This window comes from Montipora capricornis, chromosome 4 (assembly GCF_036669925.1).
Source record: "Montipora capricornis isolate CH-2021 chromosome 4, ASM3666992v2, whole genome shotgun sequence".
NCBI classification, from domain to species: domain Eukaryota; kingdom Metazoa; phylum Cnidaria; class Anthozoa; order Scleractinia; family Acroporidae; genus Montipora; species Montipora capricornis.
In genome coordinates this window covers 35,975,164-35,985,163 of record NC_090886.1, presented here as the reverse complement: position 1 = coordinate 35,985,163, position 10,000 = coordinate 35,975,164, and the positions used below count along the sequence as shown (strand labels likewise).

The 10,000-nt window shown below is 40.4% G+C and overlaps 2 protein-coding genes across 2 annotated transcripts in view; both read right to left on the bottom strand.

Annotated features, from left to right (window-relative positions):
- Positions 1–10,000, bottom strand: part of LOC138046615 (adhesion G-protein coupled receptor D1-like) — a 125,633-nt gene that overhangs the window by 110,892 nt on the left and 4,741 nt on the right. The gene's annotated exons all lie outside the window — the stretch shown is intronic.
- LOC138044915 (adhesion G-protein coupled receptor D1-like) overlaps positions 1–10,000 on the bottom strand; it is a 51,772-nt gene that overhangs the window by 37,205 nt on the left and 4,567 nt on the right. The window contains exons 4-5 of the mRNA XM_068891297.1: positions 9,491–9,641; positions 4,110–4,191 (exon numbers count right to left, since the gene is read on the bottom strand). Of these exons, the coding sequence (XP_068747398.1) occupies positions 4,110–4,191; positions 9,491–9,641 (233 nt within the window). The remainder of the gene's footprint in view (positions 1–4,109; positions 4,192–9,490; positions 9,642–10,000) is intronic.

Here is a 10,000-nt window from a genome sequence, read left to right as displayed (position 1 = left end):
TTAATAAGACTGTGACAAAAAGACCGATCGTCCCCTGGTTTAATAATGAAATCAAGACAGCTAAAAGGATGCGCCGCCGAGCTGAACGGAAATGGAGGAAAACGAAACTTCGTCTGGACTTCCTCGACTACAAAGCAAAAAAAAAATCGTGCAACCTTTGAGATGAAGAAAGCCAGACAAGAGTTCTACACCGACTTTATAGCGGAGAATAGCCATGATACACGCAAGCTATTTCGTTCTGCAAAAACACTCTTCAATCATGAAAGTGAGTTACATTTTCAAGGCTACTCAGATAGTAATGCGACGCTTGCTAACGATATTGGTAACCTTTTTATCAAAAAAGTCGATGTAATACGAACTGGACTAGATACCGCAGCCGGTAACATCCATTCAGCGGACGAGATGTTTCCCCGAAACCCTGAGATCCACAGCCTCTTCCAGGACTTTAGAACTCTCACTGATAAAAAAGTCAGTAGTCTTATAACAAAAGCAACCAAGAAGACCTGTTCATTGGATCCTATGCCAACCACCCTTGTTGTTGAGTGTCTTGATGTTTTGCTTCCTGTACTTACTAAGATGATAAACCTGTCACTTCAATCTGGGTGTTTTGCAGATAGATGGAAACACGCTGATGTCCACCCAAAGCTGAAGAAACCAAAAGCTGAAGTCATCTTTCCTAATCTTCGTCCCATAAGTAATCTCACATTTGTCTCGAAACTGACTGAGTGTGCTGCATTTAGTCAAACTCACAATCATTTGACCATTCATGACCTCTACCCGAAAGCCCAGTCATCGTATCGTGAGTGCCATAGTACCGAGACTGCACTTCTTCGCATCAAGAACGACATTCTTATGAATATGAATAGGCAGCACCTAACCCTTCTAGTTTTACTAGATTTAAGTGCTGCCTTTGACACTGTAGACCATGCGATATTGTTAAGCCGTCTTAAGTCAGATTTTGGTATCTCTGGTAACGTGCTCTCGTGGTTCAAGTCGTATCTATACCAGCGCTCCCAGTCAGTGTCGATCAATGGTCATACATCTAAAAAGTTCGAAGTGAAATGTGGTGTTCCTCAAGGTTCCTGCCTAGGTCCTCTTCTCTTTGTTCTTTACGCCAGCAAGCTCTTTATTATCATTGAGCGACACCTCCCCCAAGTCCATGCGTATGCCGATGATACTCAGCTCTATGTTGCGTTTAAACCCGATCCCGAACATGCCGCCAACGCAGTGGCAGCCATGGTAGCGTGTATCAACGACATAAGGAAGTGGATGCTGGCCGATCGTTTGAAGATAAATGATGACAAAACGGAATTTTTAGTTATTGGGACTAGGCAACAACTGGCGAAAGTCAACATTGATTCGATCAATGTGGGAACGGTGGAAGTTTCCTCGTCTTCTAAAGTCAAGAACCTCGGATGCTGGCTCGATAATCAGTTCAAACTAAACAGCCACATCAATCGCCTATGCAAATCTGCCTTCTTTCACTTGTATAACATAAGAAAAATTAGGAAATTCCTCAGTCGTGAAACCACGCAGATCCTGGTCAATGCCCTTGTCACGAGTCGCTTGGACTATTGTAACAGTATACTATATGGTCTACCAGCCACTGAACTTTACAAACTCCAACGGGTACAAAATTCAGCAGCAAGACTTATTTGTAACGTAGGGCGTTTCGATCACATTTCCCCCTCCCTTAAAATGTTACATTGATTACCCATTAAATTTCGTATTCAGTTTAAGATACTGCTCATTACTTTAAGGCAATCCATGGTCTTGCACCAGCGTATTCAATTGAATTGATCACCGTAAGGACTCAGTGTACATATAATCTTAGATCTACAAATGAGCTTCTTCTTCAGCCTCCTCGAGTAAAAACTCATTAGGTGATCGTAGCTTTGTAGCGGCTGCACCAGCTTTATGGAACAAATTACCACGTGCAGTCCGCCATTCTCAAAACGTACAAACATTCAAGAAAGCCCTTAAGACTCATTTATTTCGGAAAGCTTATAATTTACAGAATATCTGATCAAGTATGAATTTATAGTTAATATTATGCAATTTTATAGTTGGAATATTAATTAGCTTTAGATTTTTCCATTTTTCATGTAACTGATTTGATTGTAAATAGTAGAATTCTAGTTTTTGTCATTGTAAAGCGCACGAGAGCATCTTCTCATGTATCATGCGCTATAGAAGCAATAAAATTGTTATTTATTATTATTATTATTATTATTATTATTATTATTATTATTATTATTATTATTATTATTGTCCTCGTGTAGCCCCAACAAGGTGTTGTTAATCTTATAGGCCCTATCAATAAGACGAATTATGGCGAATTATGGCTTCTGGAAATATACCTCCTCAAAAGAGAGAAGTGGTTGTCAGAGGAGATGGAAATTCTTTTTACAGAGCTATTGCTCTTTGGAGGGATGAAATGAGCGATGAGGACCATGAGGAAACCCATAGGTTAAGTTCTTGTTTGATTGAGAAAAATCCAACGGTTTTGGAGCCGCTACAAAGGCTGCAAGCGTCCAATCACTTTAATGTAGTACGATGATTCTGCTCAAGCAAACCATTTCAGTCTCCTTCTACCTCGTGGAAGCTGTTTTAATGCTCCTCTTCCATAGAATACAGGAGTATCTGTTTCGATGGATTTAGATAACACTGGGAATTCATATTTGATATGCCAACCTTTTCTTCTGTCAAACTACCACCTACATGTAAAGTCACTGGATCTAAGCAAACTTGTCAAGCTCCACTCTGACTTCGTCCAATACAAAAGGGTCATCTTCATATACTAGTTCTCTGTAAATCTGATAATTGGAGCAGGTCTTTGAGCTGGTTTTAGTACTCCCACAAGCATACTCTCTTATGTACAAAGTTGGTGTAGGACATTCAGAGGCTCTGTAACTTCGTACAAAATTATTTCAACAGACCTTTGTATTCATCGAATCCTTGAATTGGTCACGATTAATAGCTCTAGCGCACGACAAAACACCATTGTTATTCCTGGGCGAGTAAAATCTAAATATTCCAACGTGAGGAAGAATCTTTTGCCTCTCTGGGTACCTTCGATCGTTGTCACAACCCCGCAAAGCACAATGATCGCCACCAGGCATATTTCCAATATTATTTGAATTGCTGAGTTTAGAAATAGGCTAAAAGCCAGGCCATACACGCGTAAAGAAAACTGAAAAGGCTTTATTGAGTCATTTCCTCCAGATTACAATAAATTTTACGCAAGCAAAGAAGTTAATCAGCAAATTGTGTCTCATATTTCACGGTTATTCAAACAAAAACTTACACTTGCTACGTGTCAACATTGCGCAAATCGATTTCTGATAAAACTGTGTCGAAAAAAGCGTTGGTCTCTCTCCAAAAACGTTTTTTGGACGTCGAATAACTTTCCGACATACATTTTCTCACAACAACGGGCAATGTTTGCCCCATGGCTATCCCAGAACCCATTGCGTATAAGGCATGGATCCAATTACTCGCAACTCATTCATTCAAATCCTCAATCAACTCACTTGACCTTCATTGAGAGTGAGACGAGTAGCAAAAAAACAAAAAAAGAAAAATCGCCTTGTGTGGTTCAAATTACACACCTGCACAGCCGGTTTGGTCATAGGGAAAATCCGATACGAGGCAGTTAATTAAGTTAGTTTCACCTTAATTAAGGTTGTTAGAAAAGTAAGCTAACAGCGAGTGTCTCGTACAAAAACCTCATTGACCCTAAATCTTGCTATCTCATGAGACTGGTTACTCTTGGTCTATGGACAGGAGCAATGAAACGATTTTGACAGATAGTTCATCGCAGTCGGAAATGATCAACTTATGCAGCTGATTAAGAATTCTGAGAAACAATAAAGGCTTCAACGACTGATCAAACCTCGAGTTTTTTTTCAAGTGGCCGTCAGCCATGCCTGATTTCACTGCAACGATGTCTCAGTCATCAATCACCTTAACTCCGCAAATCAATATACAGGATATGCAGGACATCCCATTTATATTCTCTAGGAGAAGTAAAGTAGTTCCTTATCTGTTAAAACAAACAAAAGCTCTTTCTTAAGGCAAGAGCTTGCTGACAAAAATGATAAGCTTACTATTTGTCGTTGACAAAACAATCGATTCCGTTTATCCCAGTCGCGATGCCCAAACATATGCTGACAAAAACTGCAGGTATCCCTGAAATGGAGAGAAGTGTGATATTAATACACCCTTGTCGTTTCTGCCATACGTTTCGACATAGCTTCAGTGCTGTTGACGACCAACAACAAGTGGCATAGAGGGTTTGGTATTTCGTAGCTACAGACATAGTTATCTAACCTCAAGATCTAGATCTGTAGGCACAAGCCGTTAGACGTATCAGTGGTTTTGTACGCGGCAGAAACAAAGCAAAAAACAAATCCACATAGAGAGATATTAGACGTATGAGACCATCGATATCTCGGGAGGATCTTCCGAGTAAAGTGGCAGTAGACGTAAAAACAATGTATAAATCTGGAGCAGGACCCAGCAGAAAGAACTTTGCACTTAAGTGAGAAGGACAAGATGATGGCGTACATAGTTCGGATGAGCAAAACAAGCAAGTCCTCCGGGAGGACGAGAGGGAAAAGAGGGGCCAGGATCAAGCTAAGCGGGGAATTGAAGAAAGAAAGTGCAAAGGCGCGTGAGGTTTCTAGATACCGCCTGGGACGAGACCGTGATAGAGAAGACTAAAGCCAGATAGCAGAGGATACTTTATGGGAGTGAAACGTGGACCATGACCAAGAAGCTGGGTAAAATTGTCAATGGATGCTACACTAGAATGCTGCGAACGGCCCTGAACATGCATAGGCAACAACAAATAACTAATCAGGAACTCTACGGGAGTCTCCCAAGAGTCTGTGAAACAATCCGTATGAGAAGACTAAGACTAGCTGGTCATTGTGCCCCTCACAATGAAGAAACCACAGGTAGCCCAAGCTCGATATATGAGGATCTGTACTGTACTATGTTATGCAAGAGTAGAAATATATCGTCCGTAGATCACGGACGATAGAAGGAATTAAGGGCCGCCAAACTCCGAAGACGTTTGCTTCGAGAGCCATCCAATGAGGCTTTATTCACAACCCGCAATACCCAAACCGTTGGAAGATCTCTTAGCGACCCGCAATAAGACTCACGATTGAGCACCATTGTGCCCATTGAAAGCAAGCAAATGTTAAACTTTGAAGAGTTTAGCGGCCCTTAGTTCCTTCTCCGTGTACAAGCGGCTCGAATGAAGAAGACGAATAGCTAGCGGAGGAATTGTTCGTGATCTACGTGGAATTTCAAGGCGATCGAATCCTTGGGAGCGAATTTATGGCCCTTTTCCTTCGATGATTCCGGCGGCTTCGTCTCGGTGCTCAACCTTGGGAAAGAATACGGATAGAGCAAAAAGAAGAGGAACCAAAAAACACCTAAATACCTCTTAAATATCTTATATTTTGTTATGTATCCGTATTTGCTATGTAGTTTAGCTGTAAATGCAATGTCTTGAATTAAGATAGTAGCTCTTATAGTTGCTCTGAAATTCGAGATGAAAGAAAGTCTATGCATGTGTGTCTGTTGCCTTTAGCAGGGCGCGTGCGTACACTTTGTATTCCAGGGCTTACCATATGAGAGGTAAAATGACTTTTGCCATGAATATATAAGCGATCGAAATCCTACGCTAAATAGCCCACTTGCGATATATTAAAATTCAGTCCTAAACAAAACGTAACATCTCGAGGCTCTGGGGAATAAACTCATTCAAATCCTCATAATTATTCTCCAGAGCCTCTAGATGATGCCTTTTGTTTAGGACTAAATTTAAATATATTGAAATTGGTCTATTGTGATGACAAGGGCGGTCTGGATCTGTGAGTAGGCGTAGGATTTGTAACATATGGTTTAGGGGCAGACATATCTCTCCCTCAATGCCGTACCAGGAGGCGAGGTCGGTAGCAGAAAGCAGCGAAGGGCCAACTGCGTCCAAAAGCGATCGCACGGGCCGAAATCGCGTAAAGACTCGTTTGATACGGCGCTCCAGCTCCACGTCTGGATGTACTGCATTTGTTCTCTCTTGTTCAAATATTCCGTCAGCGCATACCTAAATGTCCTGGCTCTCCGATACGTAGCCATTCTCGTCACCAGAGCCCCGGATCTTATGTCTGCGCATGACCCTGGGCTCTAAGAAATTCTAGGAGAACATGCACAGTAGAGGTCTTATCGCCAACAATTGGCTAGGTGAACCTTACGGCGCCTGTTCTCTGTTCGTGGTAACATGAATGCACCAATCAGAGACGCTTGTAATTCTTCTTTACGCAAAGCAATGAGAAGACACTTTGTATCAGGGTTTCTCAGAGCTCTTATGCACAAAATAGAAGAGCTCTGGGGTCGAGATTGATAGGTAGCATACCCAAAAAAGATGCTGGTTTTTACAAGGACTTGATATTTTAATTGATTCTACCGTCGCGCATAAGCGTAACGTAAGAGCCGCGCGTGTCTGGTATTCTCGAGACAGAGGCGAGAGATAGTTTCGTGTACACTGGGAGGCCTAAAATGCTCTGTTGTAAACATGGCGGTTCACGAGTGAAGTTGTCTCTCTTGTCTTTCTGTGGACGAATTCCAGGACCTACCGACACAATTTGGGCAAGTTTCCAAAGCTAAAAACTTCAATCGATGCTGTATTTTGCCGGTAGGACTGGGTGGCCCAACAATTATATGAAAAATCTACGAAATGAGAATCAGGGGTCTTCCCTTGTCATGGAATGGCAGAACTACCCAGAATTCATTTTGGGCATGAACGAGGCAACTTGAGAAGCAAGAGACTGGCCCTCATCAAATGGTTGTAGCGCGGCCGGAAGAAAATGTGAGAAGAAAATTTCTAGCCAGATAGTAAGGAGTAGCCCTGGTGTGTGCTGTTAATGTAGACATTTGATTTTTCAACAAGTTTTTATCATAGAAAATTCGCGACAAAGTACTGCTTTTTTTCACTGTTATCCTCGTTGCAAAAACTGGCCTTTCGTAATTATTCTTGTCAAAGGAAGGGTATAATGTAAATAAGAGAATACTGAGATTTACGTTTGCAGATCACTCAAGTCAAACTCTACATCTTTATGCAATAAGCGCATTCAAAATTTCTTCATATTACTGTATAAAAGTCTGTTTTTGAATGATTTTCCTGCTACTGTATACAAAAAGTAAACGAGTTTTCTCTCCGGTGTTCTTCTTCTCATGATCTCCGCGGAAATTACATTCTGTCCAACAACCAGTTATCGTCCTAATTCTTCAGTTCCTACTTATTAGCTAAGTTTTGGAATGCGCTGCCTGTGATTTTGTCCTTGCTACTGAGTTAACAGGTTTTAAAATGAGAATTCAGGCCCACATTTTGTATAGCCGCTTTTTCCCCCTTTTTTTTTTTAATTAAGTGTTCTTTAATCAACCCAGAAACAGTACCAGACACAAAAACACACAAGACTGAAGCTAGGTAAGCTATTTTTTGATTTTAAGTTAATCGTGAATATTTTTTTGAATTTTGAAAAAAAAACATTTTCTCCATACAAATCCTTATATTTCTACTCATGTTTTGAGAACCGCAAATTGGTCACCCAAATCAAGGTAGACCAAGAACTACGTACATTTACACCATCAAGACTGACACTGGATTGGAGAATATTAAAGAAATAAGAGAAGCCATGTTCGATTCTGCCACCGAGTTACAAAAGACCGTGGGAGCCAAGCCATTAAAGCATCCGAACTCGTAACCGGAAAGTCGTAGGTTAGACTCTGCAAAGGAGTACTCGGATTTTTTCCGAATATTCCCGAGTCAACATCGCCGGACAAGTAAATCTGTCATTTCATTCACTGAAGTTAATATAGAACATATCTCTCTGTGTAATGATTATGGTCACAATGCTTACATTCATTGTTTGAATTGTCTGTGTTACCTTATGATATGGAATGTCATTTTTGCTGCGAGCCGCAAAGCGAGCAGCAACACTAATCTTGACGGTCTCCCTGTGTGCTCTATATGCCAGGAAAAATCTCGATTTCTCTATTTCGTGTCTGTCTGTCTGTCCTGATGATTTTGACGTCATTCTGTGATCCTCCAGCGAGACAAAAATGGCGTCCACAGTCGAAGAAGAAAAAAAGGAATTTTAGTCGAAATCAAGGAAAAACTACATGGAGAGCTTCTTTGGAGCCTAGCGAAAGCATCTGGTTGGTTTTTATTACAAAACATCGCAATCGTAATCGATATTCATGTGAAAAATTATACAGTTCTGACTCTGTTGCGTTGACATCGATCAGTAGTATTCCACGTGGCTTGTCTATAACTTCGGCCGTCAACTTGTTTTCCACTCTCAACATTATCTACTTTTTGCGTAGAATAACCTTTTAAAATGATATCAGGGTTTATGAGATGATACTTTTTGATTGGGAGGCATATTGTGACAAAAAAATCATCAACATTATCGCTTTTGCCTGCATCCCTTTCATCACGTCGCTAAAAACAATCATAAAATATTCGCGGAAGGTCGATTTCTCTGAAATATGAAAGGGCGATTGCTAAAGAGTGGAGAATGGACCTTTGCTATCAATAAAAATCCCTCTCTTTTGCAAGAGAATAATACGACTTTTGCAATTTTGATCGTGAGTGACGTGATATTTATCTTTGTCCTTGTTATGCACATTTTTACAGGGAATATTAAACTTAAAAAAAACATCTACCGAAAGAACGTTAAATCTTTATTTTGAGCATTTATTTGAACATAAAAGATGCAACATTTTACGGGAAATAATATTTTAAGAGAATACTTTAAAAAAAAAAATCGCAAAGGGATTTATAATTCAGTTATAAGACGTCTTTTATGCAGTTGAGTTAATTAAAAATTGTCTTAAATCATTGCTTGCTTGTTGTTTCAATGCATTAAATACAACTGCAAGCTTTAAAAGTTGTGCAAATATTACTCAATACTTCCACGTCTCATTCGCAGCACTTCACTGGCACATGCAACAACTTAACAAGTCGACCTGGTCAAAATGTTGTTGACTCAGGAGACGCAGCCGAGTGAGTCCACAACAAATTTTGATCACCGTGATGACGAATATCGTTGTCGATAAAAGTACAGACAACGCTTAACCAATTTTGATATATTCAACGCCAAAGAAAGCGTTTATTTCAGAGCGTGACCAAAATCATGACACAAAGAAAGAGCAAGCGTTGTCTATGACTTTCTCGCAATATGATTGGTTTATTTTCCAAAATGAGCGCTCCTGATTAGCTATTACTTTGCGTGATAAATTGACGCAAGCATGAGGCGAGCAGCGTTGTCTAGACTCTTATCGCCAACGGCAAATTAGCCAATGAGATTGCGAGATTAAAAGCAGTTGTGGTTAAAATAGTATATAGAAGTATTTTATGATACGTTGCAGGAGTTACGAAATCGATACAGTTTGATTTTAACCATTATGGGCTTACCCCATGACAAGAGATGATACACGAGCATTTTGTGGCCAACGTTGAAGACTTTAACAGTGTACAAGTAAAGATAAATTCCCTCCACCAGCATCCAGCATAAAGCTGCCATAAAAAAGTACTGCATTAAAGCTGCTGCCGCCACACAGGCGCCCTGTAAAATATAATTGAGAAGCCGGTCATTGGTGCAATTGACTGCAAGAACAGATGCACTAGGATCCGTAACCTCCCTTCGAAGGCATAAGGGACCTGTAGAGTGGAGTATGAGTTGATGCACAAAGAAAAATATAGCGCAATCCAAAGCTAGTGCTCATGTGCAGAACAGAGAATTCTAATTCGTAATATACCGTTTGTGCTCCAATCTGGAGTTTGCTATTATAACCAGGGCCCCGTTTCTCCAACGTCCCGAAATCTTTTCCGACCAGAAAGGGCATTTACAAAACTCCTATCCAATTTTTTTGACAAGATGGCCGTTTGACATGCTTTCAAAATAACGAAAAGCAAAATGGCTAT